The sequence below is a fragment of the Crocuta crocuta genome, unplaced genomic scaffold (assembly GCF_008692635.1).
Source record: "Crocuta crocuta isolate KB4526 unplaced genomic scaffold, BGI_CrCroc_1.0 scaffold479, whole genome shotgun sequence".
NCBI classification, from domain to species: domain Eukaryota; kingdom Metazoa; phylum Chordata; class Mammalia; order Carnivora; family Hyaenidae; genus Crocuta; species Crocuta crocuta.
In genome coordinates this window covers 3,267,933-3,293,617 of record NW_027531875.1, presented here as the reverse complement: position 1 = coordinate 3,293,617, position 25,685 = coordinate 3,267,933, and the positions used below count along the sequence as shown (strand labels likewise).

At 33.2% G+C, this 25,685-nt stretch overlaps 1 protein-coding gene across 3 annotated transcripts in view; it reads left to right on the top strand.

Moving 5' to 3' along the window:
- Positions 1–25,685, top strand: part of CSMD3 (CUB and Sushi multiple domains 3) — a 1,194,711-nt gene that overhangs the window by 1,039,608 nt on the left and 129,418 nt on the right. For all 3 annotated transcript variants that reach the window (XM_077772930.1, XM_077772929.1, XM_077772928.1), the window contains one exon: positions 1,455–1,559. In XM_077772930.1, the coding sequence (XP_077629056.1) occupies positions 1,455–1,559 (105 nt within the window). The remainder of the gene's footprint in view (positions 1–1,454; positions 1,560–25,685) is intronic.

The window sequence follows — 25,685 nt, the reverse complement described above, 5'->3', positions numbered from 1 at the left end:
CTCTCTCTTTCTCTCTCTTAAATAAAAAATATTTTATGTGTAGATTAAGGTAGAAATCTTTCTAGGAAGAAATCTTGTAACATTTTGAGTATACATTTGTTTAGATTTGATGAGGGGTAATACTCTCTTAAGGAATACAACAATGAAGGCAATAAAAGTGATAAATAACAGCTATCAATTACCAAATGCTAGCTCTGTGTGAGGCTTTTCATACGTTTCCTCATCTGCTCTTTCTAGCAGTTCTGGTACATAATTGAAGCTTAGAAAGATTAAGTTCCCCAACCAAGGTTGTATGGCTGATGTTAGAATAAGATCAGGGCCCAGCTGGTTGACTCCAGAATTAAAGTTCTAACTGCTGAGATCCTCTAAGAGACTAAAGGCCCAACGAGTGAACTTGAAGTTTCTGTTCACCTCTGTCTTCAGTGATTCAGTAAGGATACCATGGACAAATTAAAGACTGGAGGGGAAGAAATGCAATTATACGTCCTGTAATGAATTCGTCCTGATATTTTCTTTTTATAAAATGATCAGTGAGTGGTTAAGGTCCACAGGATTGTACAAAGTATAAAGAAACTAGTTACTTACAGAAAAAATTGTGGAACACTATCAACTAAGATGCCTGTTGGACATTAGCTTAAAACATAGATTGACACTTATTTTTATGCTTGCCACTTGATACTGCATGACTTATAACCTTAAGGATCTTGAACTATTACTCAGTGCAGATAGTCAAAAAGTAATTGGTTCAAGCAGATATTTTACGTTTTCAACTCGTAATTGAATAAAGTTGATTTCCTTTAGAATTTCAGTGGTACATCATTCTAATATATTTGCTAGACAATGGTAACACTAGTTTATAAGTAGGATTTTTCAACCACTACCTACCAGCTATGTTGTCAGAGTATAAGAAACATCAAGGTACTTGACTTGGGAGAGAAGAACATACACATATTAAGAAATAAAGAAAATAAATGAAATACATATTAGATATATTACATAATATATAATAAAAAGGGCAATAAATAACAATAAATAAATATATCCTCTGAACCCATACATAATCTTACATTATTATACCATAAAATTTATTGCAAACTTTATACTTAAGGTTATTATTAGCTCATGCATAAAATATTGAAATCCACATGAAATTCCAAACATTTTAAGGTGACCTGTAAAATCTACTGCTTTGACTTTCACCCTTTCTTTGTTCCTGACTATTTTTAGGGAGCCATCCAGAGTGATCCCAAAGTCTATCTCCTTAGAAACAGTCACAAACAATAAAATGAAAGAGAAATGTGGGAGACACATTTTTATCAAGAAATTCCTAAAAAACACTTGAACGATATGTAATTTCAGTGGTAATCTATTGGCTGGTTAGTACTCAACTTACTTAGTTTTGCTATAATATTTATTACATGAATATTGACCTGCCTTTTCAATTATCATTTCAGGAACAACAATACCCCATCTTTTGAATAGTACGTCTAATAATCTATATCTAAATTTCCAATCAGACATCAGTGTTTCTGCTGCAGGATTTCACCTTGAATACACAGGTAAATGTAACATCATGTACTATTCAAGAAATGTAAGAACAAGTTTGTATCATTTTTTAAATATGCTTTTTGAATATAGAAATTAAATGTACTTCGTCAAAAGAAAACATTGTCTTACTTTTTTTAAGATTTTGATGCGCTCTTTCAATTCATTTACAAACATATCTATAAAATTTTAATTATTTTCATCAGGATTTACAAGTGTGTTTTCTTTTTTATTATTATAATTGTAAGAACATTTAACATGAGATACACCCTCAAAAATTTTTTTAAGTACACAATCCAGACGTGTTAACTGTAAGCACAATGATGTACTGCAGATCTCTAGAACTTACTCATCTTACATAACTCAACTTTATACCCATTGTGAACAGCAGCTTCCTATCTCCCCTTCCCACAGCCCTGGCAACCACCACTATGTTTTCTCTTTGTATGAGCTTGACTACTTTAGATACTTCATGTAAGTGCTGTCATATAGTATTGTCCTTTTTTATCTGGCTTATTTCTGTTAGCATAATGTTTACTAGGTTCATCCATTGTTGCATTTGGCAGGATTTCCTTCTCTTTCTTTAAGACTGACTGATATTACATTAAATGTACATACTATCTTTTCTTTATTCACTTATCTTTTAATGGACATTAAGGTTGTTTCCATATTTTGGCTATTGTGAGTAATCCTGCGATAAACATAGGAATGGAAGACTCTCTTTGAGATTTGTATTTCAAATGTTTTGTAAATATACTCAGAGGGATTTCTAGAGCATATGGTAGATCTACTTCTATTTTTTTTTTAATGTTTATTTATGTTTGAGAGAGAGACGAAGAGAGAATGCATGAGCAGGAAAGGACAGAGAGGGAGACAGGATCAAAATGGGCTATGCTGACAGCAGAAAGCCCGATGTGGGGCTCGAAATCACAAACTATGAGATCATGATCTGAGTTAAAGTCAGATGCTTAACTGGCAGTCACCCAGGTACCCCTACATTTTTTTTAGCAACTTCCATACTATTTTCCATAGTGGTTCCATCAATTTATACTCCCACCAATGCTGTATAAGGGTTCCAGTTTTTCTACATTTTCACTAACAGTTTTTTAAACAAATAAGAACATTTTATAGTTACCAAAAGGAGCACATATCATAACAGAAACTCTAGTTTTGATTATTTATGCACCACATAACATACCATCAACATTCTTAAAGCAGATAGTCAAGAAATATAAGGAGAAATAAATGCATTATAAAATTTACCAAAATTGACCCCAGTACAAAGATTCTAAGTAGAACAATAATCATAAGAGTAATATAGAATAGTTTTTTAAAACTCTGCCTGCCNGGCTTAGCAAAGAAATCTTGCCAACCTTTAGGGACCAGGTAATCCCAATGCTACATTATTTATTCGATCACCTGGGGTATATCATAGGTTACCATAGTAGTCTCCATAGAAAACTACAAACCATACTCTTTTATAAATATGATGTAGAAATTGTGTCTTTTCAGTTCATTGATATGTATTTTGTGTAGTTTTTGAATTCATTTGACATATGAACACATTTGACCTATAATAGATATATACGTCAAAAGAATACATTTGGGGGCGCCTGGGTGGCTTAGTCGGTTAAGCGTCCGACTTTCGCTTAGGTCATGATCTCGCGGTTCGTGGGTTCGAGCCCCGCGTCGGGCTCTGTGCTGACTGCCAGCTCAGAGCCTGGAGCCTATTTCAGAATCTGTCACTCCCTCTCTCTCTGACCCTCCCCTGCTCACACTGTCTCTCTCTCTCTCTCTCCTAGAAATAAATAAAAATTTAAAAAAAAATTAAAAAAGAATACATTTGTATTATCTATTATAAAATAATTACACAAAAAGGATAGGTAACACCTCCATAGTTCACATAATTACCTTCTTTTTTTCTTTGTTCGTGTGTGTGTATGAATACTTAAAATCTAGTCTCTTTCCAACTTTCATGTATATGATACAGTATTTTTAACTATTGTCACCATGTGGTATATTGGATCCCCAGGATTTATTTTATAACTAGAAGTTTGTATTCTTTGACTCACATCACCCCAGTTTTTTCACCTTCCAGCCCCTGGCAACCACCATTCTCCTCACTGTTTCCAAAATGCAAGATGAATGAATTTTTTTATATTCCACATACAAATAAGATCATATTTGACTTGAGTTATTCATTTATCATAACGAGTTATTCTCTGAGTTATTTCATTTCTCATAATGCCATGCATGTTGTTGCAAATGGCAGGATTTCCTAGTGTTTTGGTAACTGAATAATATTTCATTTTATACATATGCCACACTTCTTTATCCATTCACTCATAGATGGATACTTAGGTTGTTTCCATATCTTGGCTATTGTGAATAAAGCTGTAGTGAACATGAGAGTGCAGATATTTCTTCCAGATCTTCATTTTATTTCCTCTGGATATATACTTAAAGACCGGATTGCTGGATTTTATGATACTTATTATTATTAATTTTTAAAGAATCTCCATACTCTTATCCATACTGGCTGTACCAATTTCTATTCTTACCAACATTCAAGAGGGGTTCCCTTCCCTTTCACCACATCTTCAGCAATACTTGTTATCTCGTTTCTTCTTGGTGATGGTCATTCTAACAGGTGTAAGGTGAAGTCTCATTGTGCTTTCCATTTGCATTTCCCTGGTGGTTAGTGATAAGGATCCTTTCAAGTGTCTGTTGGCCATTTGTTTATCTTCTTTGGAAACATATCTGTTCAGATCCTCTGCCTATTTTTTAATCAGATTGCTTTTTATAGGTTTTGTGTTTATTTTTGATGCTATTGAGTTATATGAGTTTCTCATACACTTTGTATATTAACCCCTTATCAGATACATGGCTTGAAAATATATCCCCCCATTCTGTAGTTTACATTTTCGTTTTATTGTTTGTTTCCTTTGCTGTGGAGAAACTTTTGTGTTTTTATTTGATGTAGTCCCTCTTTTATTTTCATTTGTTGCTTATACTTCTGGTTTTATATCCAAAAAAAAATCAATGCCAAGACCAATGTCAAGGAGCTTTTTTTCTACATTTTCTTCTAGGGATTTTACAGTATTAGGTTTGATGTTTAAGTCTGTAATCCATTTTCAATTAATTTTTGTGAGTAATGTAACAGAGATTCAATTTCATTCTTCTGCGTGTGATTAAACAGTTTCCCCAGCACCATTTATGGGCAAAACACTATACTTTCCCTTTGAGTATTTTTGGCTCCTTTGTCAAATGTTAGTTGGCTGTATATGTGAGGGTTTATTTCTGGACTCTCAATTCTGTTACTCTGATGTATGTATCCATTTTTATGGCAGTACCATACTGTTTGATTACTATAACTTTGCAATAGTCTGAAGTCATGAAGAATGATGCCTTCAGCTTTGTCTCAGGATTGCTTTGGGTATGCAGGGTCTTTTGTGGTTCCATGAATTTCTGTCTCTGTGAAATGATGCTGTTGGAATTTTGACAAAGATTGCATTGATTCTATAGATGGTTTAAATGTGTTTAAATTTGTTCCCAAATTTTATTGTTGTTACTGTTTATGCTATTGTAAATGAGAGTGTTTGCTTTATTTTTCAGATATTTTGTTTTTAGTATATAATAACACAACTAATTTCTGAATGCTGATTTTGTATCCTGTAACTTTACTGAATTTGCTTATTAGTTCTAACAGATTTTGATGGAGTCGCTAGGATTTTGTTTACATAAAATCACATCTTTTGCCAACAGAGACAATTTTGCTTTCCTTTCTGTTTTGGATGTCTTTCATTTCTTTTCTTGAATAATTACTCTGGCTAGAATTTCTAGTACTATGTTGAATAAGAGTCATGAAAATGGGCACCTTTAGTCATCTTCCCTATCTTAAAGAAAAAGGCTTCGACCTTTCACCATTGAGTATGATGTTAGCTGTGGGCTTTTCATATATGGCCTTCATTAAGTTCAGGTTCATTCCTTCTATACCTATTTTCCAAGAGTTTTTATCATGAAAGGATGTTTTATTTTGTCAAATGCTTTTTCTATGTTTATTGAGATTATCACATGATTTTTATCTTTCATTCTATTAATGTGATAGATCACATTTTTGATTAGCATATGTTGAATCATTTTTGCATCCCATGGATAAATCCCACTTGTGGGTGGTATATGATACTTTTAATGTGCTGTTGCTAGTATTTTGGTAAAAAATATTTATATCTATATTCATCATGGATACTGGCCTGTCATTTTTTTTTTCTTGTAGTGTCCTTGTCTGGCTTTGTATCAGGGTAATTTTGGTCTTATAAATTGAGACTTGAAATGTGCTCTCCTCATCAGTTTTTCAGAAGAGTTTGAGAAGGATTGGCATTAATTCCTTTTTAAATGTTTGGTAAAATTCACCTATGAAGCCATTTCCTCTAGGACTTTTCTATATTAGAAAATGCTTAATTGCTAACTCAATCTCTTATTTGTTTTTGGTCTGTTCAGATTTTCTGTTTCTTCAGGTTTAAGTTGGTAGGCCATATGTTTCTAAGAATTTGTCCATTTCCTAAAGATTATCCAATTTTTTGCTGTGTAATTTTTCATGGTGGTCTCTTGTGATCCTTTTTATTTATGAGATATCAGTGTAATATCTCTCCTTTCATTTCTGGTTTTATTTAAGTCTTCTCTATCTCTGTCTCTTTTTTTTTAGTTAATGATTCAAATGTTATGTCAACTTTGTGTATCTTTTTTAAAAAAACAGCTCTTAGTTTCTTTGGTCTTTCTGTTGTTTATCTGTCCTCTATTTCATTTATTCATACTCTAATCTTTGTCACTCCCTTTATTCTGCTAACTTTGGCTTAGTGTATTTTACTTCTAGTTTTGGGATATAAAGTTACCTCATTTATGTGAGATTTTTTTTTTTTTAAGGCAGACAGATGCTTATTGCTATAAACTTCCTGTCAGAACTGTTTCTGCTATATCCCATAAATTTTGGCATGTTGTGTTTCTCTTTTTGTTTGTTCAGATATTTTTTTAAATTTCCCTTTTGATTTATTCTTTGAATCACTATCTGTTTATGAGTGTACTGTTTGATTTCCACATTTGTGGAATTTTCCACTTTTCATGCCATTGTAATTGGAAAAGAGTTTTGATATGATTTCACTCTTAACTTTGCTAAGATCATATAATACATTATCTATCCTGGAGAATGGTCTGCATGTACTTGAGAAAAAACATGTATTTTGCTGCTCTGGAAGGAATGTTCTGTATATGTTTGTTAGGTTTATTTGATCTAAAGTATAGTTCAATTCCAATACTTTCTTTTTTTTTTAGATATTTTATTTATTTTTGAGAGAGAGAGAGAGAGAGAGAGAGAAAGAGACTGTGTGGGCAGGGGAGGGTCAGAGAGAGGGAGACACAGACTCTGAAGCAGCCTCCAGGCTCTGAGCTAAGTGTCAGCACAGAGCCCAATGCGGGGCTCGAACCCATGAACCACAAGATCATGACCTGAGCCAAAGTCGGATGCTTAACCGACTGAGCCACCCAGGCGCCCCTCCAATACTTTCTTAATGCTTTTCAATCTAGATGATTTGTGAACTGTTGACATCTAGATGATCTGTATATTGTTGACAGTGAAGTACTGAAGTCCCCTACTATTATTGTGTTGTCTACTTTTTTCTCTCTGATCTGTTAATATTTGCTTACTGTATTTGGGTGCTCTGATGTTAATGGCATATATATTTATGACTATAATATCCCTGTGATTAAACAATCTATTTATTATGCAGTGGCTTTCTTTATCTCTTGTTACATCTTTTGAGTTAAAGTTTATATTGTCAAATATAAGCATAAGCCACCTGTCCTCTCTTTTGGTTTCCACTTGCATGGAGTATCTTTTATTATCCCTTCACTTACAGCATATGTGTATTCTTTTTTTTTTTTTAATGTTTTATTTATTTCTAGGAGAGAGAGAGAGAGAGACAGAGTGAGCAGGGGAGGGTCAGAGAGAGAGGGAATCACAGACTGAAACAGGCTCCAGGCTCTGAGCTGGCAGTCAGCACAGAGCCTGACGTGGGGCTCGAACCCACAAACCGCGAGATCATGACCTAAGCGAAAGTCGGACGCTTAACCGACTAAGCCACCCAGGCGCCCCTCAGCATATGTGTATTCTTGAAGCTAAAATGAGTCTTCAATAGGCAGCATATAGTTGTTTTGTTCGATTTTGTTTTGAATCTATTCAGCTATTCCATGTCTTTTGCTTGGATTATTTCATCCGTTTACATTTAGAGTAATTTATTACATTTATAAGTAAGAACTTACTAATGCTGTTTTATCACTTATTTTCTGACTTTGTTATAGTTCCCATGTATTTCTTTTTCTTCCTCTCTTGTGCTTTTCTTTGTGAACAGATGATTTTATATTGTGGTATGCTTTGATTCCCTTGTCATTATCCTTTGTGCATTTTTGTGGTCTTTTGCTTGGTGGTTACCACAAGACTTACATAAAATAGCTTATAGATATAACTATTTTTCACTAACAACAACTTCATTTGCATCATAAATCTCTGTCCTTTCAGTGCCCTGATTGTGTTTTTGATATCACAATTTGCCTTTTTTTTTGTATTCATTAACAAATTATTATAACTATAGTTATTTTTTAAACTTTTGTCCTCTAATTTTATACCAGAGTTAAATAGTTAACACACTATCATATTACAGTATTAAAGTATTGAGAATTTGAATATATACTTACCTTTACCAACGTGTTGTATATTTTTGTATGTTTTCATGTTACTAATTAGTGTCCTTTCATTTCAGCCTGAATGATAGCTTTCTGCATTTCTTGTAAGATGGGTCTAGTGGTAATGAACTCCTTCAGTTTTTGTTTATTGGGGGCCATCTCTCATTCCTCTGAAGTCTTCTGATGGACTACTTTATTGTAGAGAGTATTCTTGCTTGAGAGTCTTATTCTTTCAGCACTTTGAGTATAACATTACTCTCTCTCCTTGTCTGTAAGGTTTCTCCTGAGAAAGTCACTGATTGCCCTATGCAGGTCCCCTTGTAAATTACAAGCTTCTTTTCTCCTACTATTTTTAAGATTCTCTTTGTCTTTGATTTTTGACAATTTTATTATAATTCATCTTGGAGAGTATCTCTCCAAGTTTAGTTTGTTTGGGAGTCTATTACTTTTATGAACTTGGATGTCCAAACCTCTCCCCAGAATTTTGGCAGTTCTTGGCTATTTCTGTAACAAGCTTTCCACCTGCTTTCCTTTTTCTTCTCCTTTTGAGACCCTACTAATTCACAGATTGTAAACAGATCTTTTTGTTAAACTTCTCATGTTTGATCATATATTGTTTTCTTGATTTTGTTGAATTATTTTCCCATGGTTCTTTTTCATTGAACTTCCTTCAAACAGGTATTTTGAGTTCTTTCTCAGGCAAATGGCAGCACTCCATTCCTTGTAGGTTTATGACAGGAAAATTGTTGTATTTTTTTGGTGGTATCATGTTTTCTGGGTTTTTCATGTTTCATGAAGTTTTTTTTTTTTTTTTTTACTATGTTTGTATTTACCATGTTGAAAATAGTAGTCACCTTGTCCAGTCTTTATTCACTAACTTCAGGAAACAAATAACTTCCTTCAGCCCTATTAGAGATTTTGAGGCTTTCTCAGACCTTCTATGAATGACCATGCTCCATACATTTTCTTCCTTTTATGACCAAACTCTTCAGGTTGTATGCCTTCTCTTAATCCTGTGGAGCCAGGCTGGGTACTAATGACTTCTCTTTTGCTTTCCCAAGACTGACACGAAGTGCTCAATCTGTGATCTCTTCCAGGGCCGCAAATCTGGGCCAAATTTTTGCACAAACCAGCTATTTCTAAAAACTTGCTATTGCTACTGTCAACAGCATGCACAGGAAGTCAGCTATGCTATATCAGGGCATGTGGAAGAGGCACCAAAGCAGTACAGGTGCCAGTGGGCTAGCGGGGGAATCCACAGGTGAGGTGTCCATCTTACTGGCTCATCAGCAGGCTTCCTAATGGACATAATTAGTAGGAGCCTCATCCCTTTTATTTGTTTCTTTTTGAGCTCTGGCTCCCCTTTTCCCAGATACAAACCCACCCTTAGTTTCTCAGGTCATGACTCAATATTGTGGTTGACGCAAGAGAAAGATGTGCCTTTTTCTTCTCTGGTAGCATCATGCAGAGCTGAGAATGTCAGGCACTCATTTATATATCGTCATTTTCCACAACAAGAGAAATCATGGGTCAATAAGGGATCTCTTAGCACTGCCATGGGGGAGTGGTAATGTAGGTAAAGTCGAATTTTTCCCCTTACTCTCAACAATGTGACAATTTTGATTTTTTGTTATTGTTTCAATTCCAATGGCGTTTTGGACTCCTGCAACAATCCTGGACCTCCACAAAGAGTCTCTCATTCATGGGTGATTGTGTAATTCAGTGTTCTTTAGAAGCTTTTAGACTGTGGTTCAGGAGGCCTGGAGTTAGTTCAAAAGATACTTTCTTTGAACTAACCACAGCCAGCAACAATGTCTATACACCAGTTATGTGATGTATTGGTAGGTTTGACTCCTCCTGGAGTGTTTATTGATGACAGATCCAAAGGCAAATGGGGCTGTTGCCAGGTCCTCAGGGCAATGCAATTGTTTTTGAGTCAGCCACCTAGGTGCTTGTCTGTGTTCTCCAAATGACTGTTCTCATTCTTGGACTGCACTAGGGTTTCACCGTCTCCTACCTGTATCCCACATTTCTCACAAACACATTTTGTCCATAGATGGCTGCTACATTGTTTATTGCTAAGGGGAGGATATAATAAAGGATATTATCCTTTATTCAGTCATTCAGTCATTTGGTGGATGTTACTTTTTTTTTTTTTTTTTTTTTTTTTTGATGATAGTCATCCTAATACATGTGAGGGGATATCTTATCATGTGGTTTTGACTGGCTTGCATGATCCTGATTACTAGAGGTATTGAGCATCTTTTCATATCCCTGTTGGTCATTTTTATGTCATTTTTGAGGAAATGTCCAAAGACCTTTGCCTATTTTTAAAATCAGATTATTTATCTTTTTGTTATTAAGTTTCAGGAGTTCCTTATATATTTTGAGTATAAACCCTATATTAGATATGTGCTTTGCACGTATTTTATCCCATTCTTTATGCTTTATGCTCTGTTGATTGTTTCCTTTGCTGTGCAGAAGCCTTTTATTTTGATGTTGCCTACTTGTCTATTTTTGCTTTTATTTCCTAGGCTTTTGTGTCACATGCAAGAAATCATTCCCAAGACTAGTGTCATGACACTTTCCCCTATGTTTTCTTCTAAGGACTTTATATTTTCAGATCTTATCTTTAAATCTTTAATCCATTTTGAGTTAATTTTTGTGTATGATGTCAGATAAGGATCTATTTTTATTCATTTGCTTGTGGACATCTAGTTTTCTCAATATCATTTGTTGAAGAGATCAATCTCTCTCCATTGTGTATTTTGGCATCCTTGACAAAGATAAGTTTATGTGGGTTTGTTTCTGGATTCTCTATCTGTTTCATTCTTCTATATGTCTATCTTTGTGGCAGTACCATAATATTTTAATTATTGTAGTTTTGTAATGTATTTTGATATTAGGAAGTGTGGTGTCTCCAGTTTTGATCTTCATCTTACAATTGCTTTGGCTACTTTGAGACTTTTGTATTGCATAAATTTAGGATTGTTTATTTATTTCATTCAGTAAAAATTAAGTTAGATTTTGATAGCGGCTTCATTGAATCTATAGATTATTTTGGATATTATGGACTTTATAACAATATCATGTCTCCTAATTCATGAACATGGAAACTTTTATCCGTTTATTCCATATTTTTGGAATATATTCCAATACTTTTTTCAATATCTTCCATCAGTGTTTTATAGTTTTTAATGTAAAAGTCTTCACCTCCTTGGTTAACTTTATCTCTAAGTATTTTATTCTTTTTGATACTACTGTAAATAGGATTTTTTCCTAAATTTCCTTTTCAGACACTTCAGTGTTAATGTATCAAATTACAGCTGATTTCTGACATTGTATATAGCAACTTTACAGACTTCATTTATTAGTTCTAACAGTGTCCTGTGGAGTTAGATTTTTCTACATATAAGATCATTTCAGCTACAAATAGAGATACCTCCACTTCTTCCTTTCTAATTTTGATGTCTTTTTTTCTTTTCTTTTTTTTGCTTCCCAATTTCTCTGGCTAGGATGTCAGTACTGAATAGAAGTGACAAGAATTGGGCATCCTTGTCTTGTTCCTAATGTCAGATGAAAAGCTTTTAGTTTTAGTTAAAACCCATAGTTTTAGCTGTGGGTTTTCCATGTATGGCTTGCATTATTTTGAGACACATTCTATTACATCTAATTTGTTGAGAGCTTTTATAATAAAAGAATGTTGTATTGTGTCAAATGATCTTTCTGTATCTATTAGATTAATTTTTATTATGTTGGAAGAGTTTGAGAAGGATCAATGTTAACTCTTTAAATGTTTGATAAAATTTACCCATGAAGTCATCTGTTCCTGGAATTTTCTTTGCTGGAAGGTTTTGGATTATTTATTTAATCTCCATATTCATTATTGGTCTATTGAGATTTTCTATTTCTACATAGTTCTTTGGGTAGATTGTGTTTCTGGGAATTTTTCCATTTCTTCTAGGTTACCTTATTTGTTGGTGTATAATTGTTTATAGTAGTCTCTTAAGATCTTTTTTATTCCTGTGGTATCAGTTGTAATGTCTCCTCTTTCATTATAAGTATTGTCTAATTGTGAGATGAACTGGATTCTATAGATATTTTAAACCTATAATTGGAGCAAGTGACTTTTCTTGTAGCAAAGAATATATATATTAATTGCCCTAATCTCTATAAAACTTTTAGACACAAAAATGGCTTACGTATCTTAGTTAAATACATTTATGAGACATACATGGTTGTTTCTTTTGCTATATAAAATTATCACAAGTGTAACTGGGTGATTATTTTGGTAATTTGGGGGTTTACTTACTGTCTCCCTACAAGGTAAACTCCAGGAAGACAGAGTCTCCCATTAGCAAAGGGCCATGTGCATTCAGGATATACTTTTGTCTCTTGTACTAAGTGCAGTCCTTGCATCTTATTAGGACTTCAAAATACATTTGTTGGCTGTGACACAGCACTTAGAAGTAGAAGTTAAATAACTAATATTGTCACATTTTAACAGTAGTAAACCTATACGGAGTCTGGTGTTCATCAAAGCATTTAATACCTTAGCCTATACACATTCTGTAAATCTGTTGGCTTCTATTGCCTGAAGGTATCCCACTGAGTATTATTTCCTTAACATCATTTTCCAGGCCACTCAATCCATCACTGTAACATCATTACCTATACTGGAAATTCTGATAAAATAGAAACTCTCTATGGGAAAGAACAGAAGCTACAGTGATAGCCGTGCACTAAATAAATACTGGTCAATTGATTCTGGACAATGTTTATTTGTTTGTTTTATTTTGAGGTTTACTTTCCAGCTATTACTAAACTCAAATATAATGTCATTGTAATATAAATAAGTGACAAATTAGTAAAAGAATATTCATTCATTCATTCTTCATTCAACCAGAAATATATGGAACAGCTACTGTGTATCAGACACTATGCTTAACATGAAATATGCAAAGATAAATATGTCACCATATCTTTCTTTGAGAAGATCACCGTCTTGTAGAAGAGGCGGAAAGGTAAAGCAATAACACAATGCTGTAAATTTAGAAATAGATACATTTATAGTAGAGTGCACAAAAGTGGTACGTAATCAGCTCCATTTAGGAAGTTCAGAAACTACTTTAAATAGTAGGTGACACTTGGGCTGAGTCTTAACAAATAAGCAGGAATTTCACAGTTAGACAAGAAGTATTGGGTATTCTTAGCATGAAAATTTCATGTTTAGACAGAGCTATGACATATGGCACATTGGGAGAAGTACATCTAGTTCAGTAAGATTATTGTATAAGGTTTGAAGCAGCTCAAGGAGCTAAGGCTGCTTATATGGTCAGGGCTACTTCTGAAAGGTAGTAGATAGGATATCATCTCAGAAATTTGACTTCTTTATAGACAATACAGTTACAAAGCAGCATGTGTTTTGATGTTTATTCATAATATAGATTATTAAATTATAATCACAAAGAAATTGAAGAAAAAATTTTAAGTCCCTTCTATACAACTTTTGCATTTTTAAAATGTTTTATTGAATGCTAAAAAGGTCCTTTATTTGTATGAGATACATAATATAAGATCAATAAAATTTAATGGAATGGCTTACCCCATTATCTATAATTCTTCAAATGGTTCTTTTGGTTAGAAACTCTTAATTATGTTGAATAAATGAAGGAAATTGAACCATTCCCCAAACAATAAATAATAGGTGTTAAAAATGCATAGCCATTTACTTCTAAGAATAAAGAATTGAGAGTTTGATCTTTTCAAGGGAAAATAGTGACTAACGTATTTAAATCTCACAAATTTAGGCCATGAAAACCAGTATCTTTGAGAGAAAAGACATGCTAGAAATATAATTTAAGCATCTTTAATCCTGGTTTCTAATTTAAAGAGTAGAGTTGATTACCTAACTTTGTCAAGGAAAGTCTGATAAGAGCTGTAGAGGGATTAGAAGATAAATGAGATCAACCTCTATCCTAATCAAGAGTAAACTTTATTACGTGAAGTTTGTTTTTGTTCTATATTTGTGATTATTTATCTGACTATATTAGGAGTTAGTTTTGGCTCTATAAAGTAAACAATCAATGAATGCTAGGATTTTCTAAGTTAGTTATCTGGACTCAACTCAAGAATATGGTAAAGAACTCCCCATTGGTAATGAATGAGTATAAGAATAAATGATGTAGCCATGTATATTATATGTGCAGATGCTTTGAAAACTAATACTTTTAACTCTCCCAATAGTCTAGAGGCTCCTCACCCCAAATGACATTTAATTTGTTAGCTTTGAGTTCACACAATTTAAAGTAAGTATTCACATAATGATTCTTTCGCTTAAAACTGATCCCCAGATACTTCTTAAGAATTAGTAGACATCTTGATTCTCTACTTATGAGAAAAAAAAAAAAAGAAAAAAGCTAGGTACTGTGTGTAGGCAAGGTAAGGACAATATTCCTTGTATTTTTCAAAAACCACACAGTGGAATCTATTAGAACGTGATAAGATGGCCACCAAAATTTACAAACATTGTGTTGAGGACCCTTAACTAACACATCAAATCATTTGCTGGATGTTCTCTTTTACTTGAAACAAAATTCTAAAAAGCTTCCTGGGTTAAAATAAATACAATAAACAACACCACTACTATAAAAAGCATGTAAAATTGCACTAAAACATTAATTTTTTATCAAATCATAACTTGGTAGAAAAAAGTTAAAAGATTGTCCAGGTAAAAAAAAAAGACCATTCTTTTTGTGATAATTGATTAAATGTCTCACTAAATAGTTACACTTGGTAATGTCGTCATATAAGAATGCCTTCATTGCATATCTTGTTTTTAAATAAAGCTAGGGGAATCTAAATTTAAATAGGAGCTATAAGTAGAAAGATGAAGAAGTGTAGAGAAACAGTGGGAAAAAATAAAGTTACAGAGTGTAGGAAAGAAGAGATAATTAGGACCGTGAGACAGATAAATAGAATAGAGAAGAGGGAAAAAAAAAATGATACATTTAGTGGACAGTAGTGAAATCAGTGTCAGAGAATGCCTGATGTTCTTTTAATTAATTAAACATTTTGGAATGTTCTTCATGTTTTCAAATCTATTTTCTAATCAATAAGGACATGAACAGAGTATTTGTGAAATACTGAGTAAGTAAAAGGCAATGGAGGGGATGTTGAAAAAGGAAATTTAAGTCCAGTTTTAGGAAATTGAAATGACTAGTAACTTATGCTCTAGTCTTCCAGAACAAATTTATATAACAAGTGATGGCAGTATATTTGGCTGCTTTGTTACTGACAGATTGAAAAGCAGTTACAATACATTTGGTGGCTCAAATCCTGCCTGGAGCAGCTGTGGCTTTGGTGCAGCATCCAACAGAGTAACTCAAAGGCTGTCTGATCACTCAGTGCACACTCGAGTATATCCCTTCCAGAAACACTGGAGAATACATCCAAACACAGTGGCTTGGATGTGTGTGTGGGGGGGGGGGGTGTACAAGTGTGTGTACAAGTGTAAAAATCGTATCTTGTTTGTGGAAGAAGTGTCTTAATTTCTGTCAAGTTTTGAAATCTTCCCTTAATGAAAAACATTTATTTTGTGGTAATGCAAGAAACTGACCACTTGCAGAGGTGGTTATATTAACTAGTCATAAAAATTGTAAAAAGCTTGTTTTCCAAAGACTCCCAAATTAGTGATTGAGATATTAAAAACACAATGGCCTCAGTAAGAGGAAACTATTTTTTAATGAATATAAATAAAGACTATGGAAAAAAACTCATATCTAAGTTTTTATACTTATAAAAAGCAAAATGCTCAAGCAGTTGGGTACTAGGAAAATTGTGTGTGTGTGTGTGTGTGTTTGTGTGTGCGCGCGTGCACGGGCACACACGCACCCACATTATAAAAAAGATACTTTTATTAACTTTTCTTCACTGAAAAGATACCTATTTCAGTGCATTTCTTGGGATTTCATTTCTGGCAGCTTCTGAGATAAAAGTTCTGCCCATAGGGTAACATAAGGAGGGAATCACAATGGGGAAATAACAGTCTCAAAATCTCACTATGGATACCAGCAACAGATGCCAAAAACATTAAGGTTCAGTATAAAAAGGACAGATTTCATGTTTGTTTGTTTTGTTTTTAACGAAGAAAGTAGACTCTTCCTATATTCCTAAAGGATGATTTTAAATCATAAAAGTTTCAGGAAACATGACAGGTGTTCCTCTGACTTGGGAAATGGAAAATTGGCTGAGATTCCTTCCAACAAGTGAGTATATTCTCTGTCTGATTTTCCTACTCACTTTTAGGAAATGAATTCTAGATTATCTAACAGCACAATTACTACACAGATATGCCTTGCTTTTTACGTACATAGAAGGTAAATGCTGACAAATAGGATGATTGTATCATAGTGATCGTTTTCTCCTTTAAGATCATGACATTTTAACTTAAGACTGCCTGACAATTATGATTATGATTAACATCAGACAAATCTGATGTTCCTTGAGTCCAATGTATCCTTCCCATGCCTTGGTCTCATTATTTCTAAAGACCCATTTTTATCATTTCATGTCATTGTTTTCCTATTACCTATTAAAGAAAGGCAACATTCTTTAGGCTCTAACTCCAACAGTAATTTCTTATGTCATTTTTTACCCCATGTCTTTTGTAAGATTTCCCCATTAATCAAATAAAGTAACTGTTTGTTTCCTAGATATAACATGCTTTTCCTCTTTTCTCCTCACCCATTTATTTCCTCCAGCTGACATGCCCCATTTTTTCCCCTTTTCTAGCTATACAGTCCTTAATTTTATGTATTACCCTAAATCTTAGTTGATCCAATCAGCTCATTCTAGAAGTGACTTTCTTCCTTTTTTGGATTCTGATACCACTCCTTCACCCCCTAAATGTGTTTTATTTATTAATTCAGCAAATATTTACTGAACACTTATGTGTCAGGCATAGTTCATATTCCTGAACAAAAGAGACCATATCCTCTAGTCTTCTTGGATGTTGTAGTCTACCAGATGAGCACATAAAAGGCAAAAATTTAAAGTTTTTAAGCTTTAAACGTAAATTATTAAGCTGTAGAGCACTTCAGAAAGTGACAAGTCATAGAAGAAGATAGATGGAGAGTTGAGTGATCCATAACATCAGGGCTGCAGAGATGATGTTATGAAGGGCAGACCTTCAAAAGAAGTGGTATGTGAGCACAGGCTGGAAGACTGCAGTAATAGGCTTTTCTGATATGTGAGGAAAGGGTGTTTTAGAGGATACCCAGAGCAAATACCCTAAAACATAAGGATGAAGAAGAGCAAGGAGGAGAAGGGAAGATGGCAGTCTTATAGGCTATTGTAAGGATATAATTTTTCCCTACAATTGAAATGGAACTTGTTAGGAAGTTTTGAGCAGAGAAATGACATGCTCTGACTTATAAGGTACAATAAGGGGCTTTGCAATTACAAATGTTTAGGTAATTTTAATTAGTATTTTTGAATTATTTCTCAATGAATATTAAGCTATATGAGGGCAGTATATTGTGTATCATTTATTTCTGATATTATACAACACAATTTTGTATTATTGCTTCTACATACCCAGTGAATACTTGCTAGAAAATTGGGGGGAAAAAGAGAGTAACTACATTTACCCAAAGGAGATAACTATATATTTGTGTAATGATACTACTTTTGTATAATTGTGGCCTATGACTTGGCTGTTATCACCCAGGTACCCAAAGTTCTTACAGCCAACAAGCTACTTATACCATGTATGCCAGTTTCAAATAGGTTCTTTTGTCAGTTACTTATTAAAGATAAGGACTGGCCTTAAAAACTATAATTTTGTAGTTAAAAAAACTACTTGTTTTTGTACAACTTTGTTTTCTTCTCAGGTATTAGTCTGTATTTTTAAAGAAAATTTCTATGTAGCTGGACAAAAGAAACTCATACATTTTGCCTTTTAAAATTTTTGAAGCAAAGATAACTATCTCATACTTTGAGATACTAAATTTATTAAATTTATAAATTAAATAAACATACTAATATTTAAGGCTCACACTTGCTTGTCTATCCATGATGGCTTTTAAAGTGTGGAATATCTATAGTACAAGCAGCCGTATGTATCAGAGCATTATAAACCATAAGCATTTGAATGACTGCTAAGATTCCTCAATGGCAGTTACCTCCATCATGATTATTGGAATCATTATAATATCATCATTATATTATAAAGTTAACATTTTTTTCAAGTGTCGAGTATATGTCAACATAATATAAATGTTTTATAGATATATCTTTACATAATTTTCCCCACAAACTTGAGTCAGGTACTAGCTTTAATCTTATTTTATAGATGACAAAACTGAAGTTTAGATGATAATCTCAGAGGTCAAAGTAAGTGAGTAGTAGAGGTGAGATAAGAACCTCAGAGAATTTTGGAGCACCTGACTGGCTCAGTCAGTTGAGTGTCTGACTCTTGATTTCAGCTCGGGTCATGATCTCATGGTTCATGGGATCTAGCCCTGCTTCAGGCTCCATGCTGACAGCGTGGAGCCTGCTTGGGATTCTCTCTCTTCTCCTCTCTCGTCCCCTCCCCCACTCATGCTCTCTATCTCTCTCACAAAGTAAATAAACATTTAAAAGAAAGCCCTCAGAGAATTTGAGGAACAAGCAGTCCTGGCAGCTATATTATTGCTCTCCTTATAGTTTCCTCACATAATTTTCCATCTCCATATTGCTTCCCAAATATAAGAGCAAACCCACTTGTATATTCATCAAATGTTTGTTGAGTACCTACTAATTATTAGATACATTTTCTAGGTGTACATTCTACAGATTTGTATAATATCTAGCCTTAAAAATCTTCACACAAATGGTAAGAACATGCAAACAAATAATTGCAAAATTACAGCGTAAACACTGTAAGTATTGTTAAGTAAGTTGGTACTTCTCAGATAATTGTGCGTTATAGTGATTGAAGTCTTGTAAAAAATCTAGATAAGATCCCACCGCAGAATATCAAGTCAGTTTTCTGAATTCAGCCAAATTTGCACTTTTACCAGCCTCCCAATATCATGGTTACCAAAGTATGAGGACATCTTGTATAATTTAGGTAATGACTAAAAGAAGGTAGTAATCAAATCTGTTAGGCATTACTGGTAGTGGAGTCAGGGAAGATTTCACCAAAGGGTGAATAGAAGTCCTGTCGGCAGGTAAGAATTAAAGTGTATATATGGAATTAATTTGGTACTTTTCAGGGACCTCTAGAAATGTAAGTGAATATAATATGAGCATTTATTATAGAATCAGACTTAAATCTCTGCCCTGGCAATGCTGTTTGACAGCCAACACTAGGCAATTCCTAAGGTTCCCTAAAAAACCAGTTTCCTCATCCGTAATATGGGATAATATTATCTAACTTGAAATATTGCTTCAAAATTAAATTATCTCATCCATGTGAAAGTATTTATTATATAGTACCAGGTCTATAGCAAGTTCTCAGCAGAAATTGCCAAATGGCATTTTAAGTGCTAGAAGATAGATTAAGGAGGAGGCAGACACTGTCTTTTGCAGAAATAGGAGACACATTTAAGGGTTTCAATTTGGAAAATAACATGATTAGTTTTAAATTTCTGATGGGCCATTTTATTTTGGAAAATGGAAAATATAAAGAGAAGAGTTCTAAAGAAAGGAGTTGCAATAGTTCACATGAGAAAGTCTGAAGGAGGTTATTGTGGTTGTGTAAAGATTTACTTAGATGTTGGAGATGAGAGAGAGAGAAGAGTAGAAGATGATTCCTAGATTTCTAGTCTTTTGTTTTGGTTTTTACTTTAGATCCTACCACACTTTATAGTCACAACTTTGGTTTATCCCATTGAAGATCTGGCCTCTCAATTCACTGGACTTTTTCTTTGAATTTTAGGTCTTAGCTATTAAACTAGATAATTCAGGATCAACCAAACCACTTTTATTTACTTGTAATAATTAGACCTCACATCTTACAGTCAGATCTGGGAACCAAAAGAATTTCCTAATTTAATTAATGAAAATGCTAGTATATGCTTTCAAGAGTGAAATGTGTATTGAAGATGCACATGGTACTATTTGCAAAGTAAGAAAAAATAGCAGATGGATACTACATGTGTTATATGTGTGTATTTTTTAAAATTTATAGTCATGCTGCTCAAATTATGCTCTCTTGGAGGTTACAGTTGGTCCACAAAAAAATTGATTCAGGGCAATTTTTCTAAATTATAGACACATAAGGTAGTAAATATACATTTGGAAATTTATTGCAATTACTTTTTTTGAAACTTTGATGTCTTCTGATTTTATGTTAAAAGATTCAGATTACCTGATATGTAAATAGGTAACCAGTATTAATGGAAAGAGTAAGAAAAAAAAAAAGAAAATCTTCCATTTCGCTTTCTGTTAATATCAAAAGAAATTGAATGTTGAAGAAAAGGAGGCAAGCAGAATGGAAGAAGACATGTTTGCCTAACAACCTTGGAAAACACAGGAAAACTAATGCAAAGATATTAGAATTCTGGAGTGTGGAGGTTACATTCTTCTCTCTCAATAAAGAAAAGCTGAAACATTAATTGAGGCTCTGATTAGTATTTTGCTGTTTTCTATTTAAAAAAATTTTTAATGTTTTATTTATTTCTGAGAGAGAGACACAGTGTGAGCAGTGGTGGGCCAGAGAGAGAAGGAAATACAGAATCTGAAACAGGCTCCAGGCTCTGAGCTAGCTGTCAAAACAGAGCCCTAAGCGGAAGCCTAACACATGAACTGAGATTATGACTGGAGCCGAAGTCGGACGCTTAACCAACTGAGCCACACAGGCGCCCCAGTATTTTGATATTTTCTGACTGGAGTTATCATAAGTTGACATAAAGCTACATTGTTTTTTGTGTTGGAAATGTGTGGCTGGTTTAGTAGTCATGTCAATAGACACAGCTGCTCTGGGTTAATATATTTTTTTTACCAAGTATTGAATTTTTCTGTCTAATGATCCACAAGAACATTGGGAATTAATTCTTAAATTGACAATTTGTGTCTTTTGTTGTTTGGTAGGTTTTAACATATGTGATTCTGGTTGTGATTGTATGTCTTGCATAAATATATTTTTTTGCTAGGAAAAATGTCCCTAGTACATGGGATGACATTACACTCATCAATTGTTAGGAAGCGTCCGTACAGAGAATTTACAGTCTCTAGTTGCTCTACCACTTGGATTCTGTTAGAGCGTCATCATTAACACTTTAGGAATGACAATTTATGCATTTAGGAATGACAATTTATGCATTTCACATTTCCTGAAATGTATTTCCGTACACATTTGTATCCTACTCTACAGAAAATCTAAAGGGACATGGAAAATTCTAAAGGGACTGCGGAGCATCTGTAAATCAATGAGTACTTTTGGTTTTGAACTTATACAATGCACATGTTTTAAAAGGGCAAACTACATGCGGTAATGGTGTTTGCAAATTGAAGAGTGCTCAAAGATCTTAGGACATAGTGCTCTGAGAAAGGAAAAGGTATATGTTACAATCATGAACAGATTTTTCTCTCTTCCTAAACCTGAGAACAGTCATGATACATGCCACTAATAACTTCCTGCAAATCCTGGGAAAACACAGGTGGTCCGAAAATGCCTTTCCATCCCACATCATAGTGGAAGGGATGGTCTGAATACCCAAAAGTATACAAATAGTCATGAAATAGTAAATGCCTAGACATGTATTCATTTAACTCTAGCTTATAAATAACAAAAGATTCAATTCAGCACAGTACTTATTTTACTGCTTTCCATCCTTGAGCAATATGCTTAAGAGATAATGCATTAGGTCTTAATGAGTTTATTTTTATAATCACTAAAAATGGTTTCCTCCCTTGGGCTAATTAAATAATTGATTTTTTGAGAAAAAAATAGTGATTTTAAGATTATGTTTTTACTTAAACTAATTTTCTTGTTCTAACTAGTTTATGTACATCATCTCATACAATGTTAATTGTAGAAACCTCTCCTGCCCAAATTAAATTATAAATATTTGTCATTTCTAATTTCAGTTGCCATTAACAGAATATATTAAATGCAAATAAGTTTAATAGATTTTACAAATCTATCTAACTCCTTAACTCTATAAGGCCATTAGTTTTATCACAGTTTTCTCTTTCTTTTCAACCAAAATTTATTTCCCGATCATCTCATTGACTTTTTACCGCTTTGTGGTGTTGACTTAAAAATAGTTTTAGCCTAAGTTGTGAATTCTAGAAACATTGTGGTTTTGTATTTCTACACTTTCTCTGGTTGTATCTTGAGCTAATAACATTTGTCCTGGTCTGTTGATTTTTCTTCCAGTAAAACCAATAACACTTTAGCTTATACAGAAACTTTTTGTTAGGGGTTAATCACAAAATTAAAAGTACTTAAGTTCTTGGCATTTTATATAATATTTTTACATATTTTTTAGTATTCCTAGAGTATGTATGTGAAACTTCTTGATCTTAAACATACAGACATCCTCAAACATCTTCTAACGACAAAAGAAAACGTATCCTTTATCTAGAAAGTAAAAGACAACCTGACTTCCATGCTTAAAACCACTAAATGTTAGTTTTTATGTCCCTACCGCTTTTTAAGTTTTATGCAGATCTTATTTTCCTTCAGTGTTATGATATTTCTATGAAGTTGGTATTTTTACACCTCATTTTATAGGTGAGGGAACTGAGGCATATAAATAATTACAGACGTTACCTAAAAGATTACAAAACTAGTGCAGATCAAGGTTGTGTTCTTAATAACTCTGAAATTTTCCTTCACTACTCACAGGGGGAAAAAATACAGTCCTACGTTGGTTGAGATTATAAAACTATTCATAATGTATACCCTGTCTCCCTTTTCAGCTTAATTTCTTGCTGCCTTTTCAAAACAGTAGAATGTAATGTGTTTTAGGGGAAAAACATTCCTCTCTTTTCCATACAAGAAGGAAAAATCACTTAAAACTTCATTTATTTAACATGCTACCTTATCTGCCAGGACATCACAGTCACCTTATACCTCGTTATCATGAGTTGGTAAAATATATAATTTTTTAGCAGGGTTATCCTGCATGAAATAATAATTTAAACAAAGGTTGGCCTTCATTTATTATAGCTGTTCCACTACACTGTAATCTTTTGAACAGCTGCATCTTCTGTTTCACCAAATGTTCCTTTAGAGCCTGGTTGCTTATGCTGCTAATATTTCTTTGCATTTCTGACATCTAACATGATACAGAGTTGACAGTAGGTGCTCAGTAATTGCTTATGTCAGATTCTATTTAACATTTTATCATTTAACTTAGTTTACATTATTCTATAGACTAAAATTTGATAAGCAGCTTCTATTACTGAATATTCAATTAATTTTTAGGGTAATGCTAAGTTAAATGTTAACTGAAGTAAGAACAAGTAAAGTAAGTAAAAATTTAAAGATCAAGGTAAATGTGAGTGAAGTCTATACATCACAACATGTTACTGACCCACTGCTGCCTATCAGTGACTATTAAGTCAGAATTGTTCCTTCTGAAAAAACTTATTTACAAATATTCAATTTGCATGTTCCATTATCGATATTTGATAAATACTTGTTTACCAGATTAATTAATTAATTCCAAGGTACATTACAACAGAACAATGTCTGTGTGCTTGCCATTGGAGTTTTCTACAAGTCCTCAAACTATACTCCAGCTCATATTGAATTCATCCTTTGATTATCAACCAACTTCTGTGTTCTTATTCAGACTGTTACAGTGATAAACAGGGAATGCCAAATGGTAATTCTAGTATACTTAAAAAGTCCTCTTATAGTATAAACATAGAAACAATATTTATCTTCAGTCCATTATTTAGTAAAATTTAAAATTGAAGACATGCAATATGTTGAAAACAGCAAGACTTTCCCATCACTGAATGCACCTTTTGTTCAAAGACACATGATTCAATTCCTGTTCCTTTCTTACATGTACACAGGTCCAATATTTTGGTTTTGATTTTCAATAAATTTATACACAGGTTGTCATGTCAAATTTGTAAAGGAGCTTTGCCTTTAACAAAACCATTTACCAGGCGCCTTAGCAGTACTTAAGCTTTCTTCTTCTTCCTGTCTGCCTCTTTCAAAGCATTAAAGACTTGTTAAAATCTTTAATAAATATATATAAATATATACAGAGTATACAATAGGTGCTCAGTAATTGCTTATGTCAGATTCTATTTAACATTTTAGCATTTATATAATATATATAGTCAAGATGATCAGATATAAATGATACGATTTATGATTAAGAGCATTTTTACTGCAGATTGATTGCCTTGTGAACAGATTGGAAAGAATAGCTTTTGGTTATAAATAAATGGTTATAAAAAAATGTTGGAATGTGAAGAACTGAGGTTTTGGCATTTTCATTCAGGGTAACTGCCTACAGTAATTTGACAGCAGACATAACTGTGCAATTTTTGATATGGATTTGTCACTGGATTCATTTCTGTTTGTTTTTGGCTACAAAAGCAGATCAATCGATCCAATTCTCATTTCAAAAATTCACCCAGAGAGTATCTTTGATTGCCAATGCCAAAATTTACACTCATAAAGCTGCAAACGACTCAATATTTTGATTGCTTTCAATAAACAGGAGAGAATCCTTTGCAATATTTTTATAAAAATTATCTTTTCTTTGTTGATTCATACAAATTACCTATTGATTTTGTTACTTATAAATAAGTGAAAATAATTCTTAAAGAAGACTTTTTAAAGAGGTTTTAAATTGAAGTGTAGTTGACTTAGAATTAATATTAGTTCCAGGTGGACAGCATAGTGATTCAACATTTATATACATTATGAATAATCATCACCATAAATCTAGCTACTTTAAAATTATTATTTAATCACTCAAGAGTTTTATTTGTTTAAATAAAAAAAGTAAAACATGAACTGTAAGGTTTTCAGATCTATCTGTTTTATCTTCTTTAGTGTACATAATATAATTGGCTGAATAAAAATTGGCCATCCGTGACTCCTGTGTCTGATTACCTCATCACCTTACTTTCTTCCTTGAAACAATCAATTCAACAGATTAGCTGGTCCAACTCAATCTCTCTCTTTTTTTTTCTAAGTCTCTTCTTGAACAATAGAAAGGAATATATTCTTTTACCCTCAAATTATCTATTAGTACTAATTCATCTAATGGATGAGTAATTTTATTATTTATAAAAAAATTCATGTTCATTATAAAAATTTTGGAAATACAGGAACATACAAGGAAAGGCATACAAATCACCAATAATCTCATAATCAAGAATCCTAACATACTAATATTTGACATATTTCCTTTTACTCATTTTTCTCTGATATTTATAAT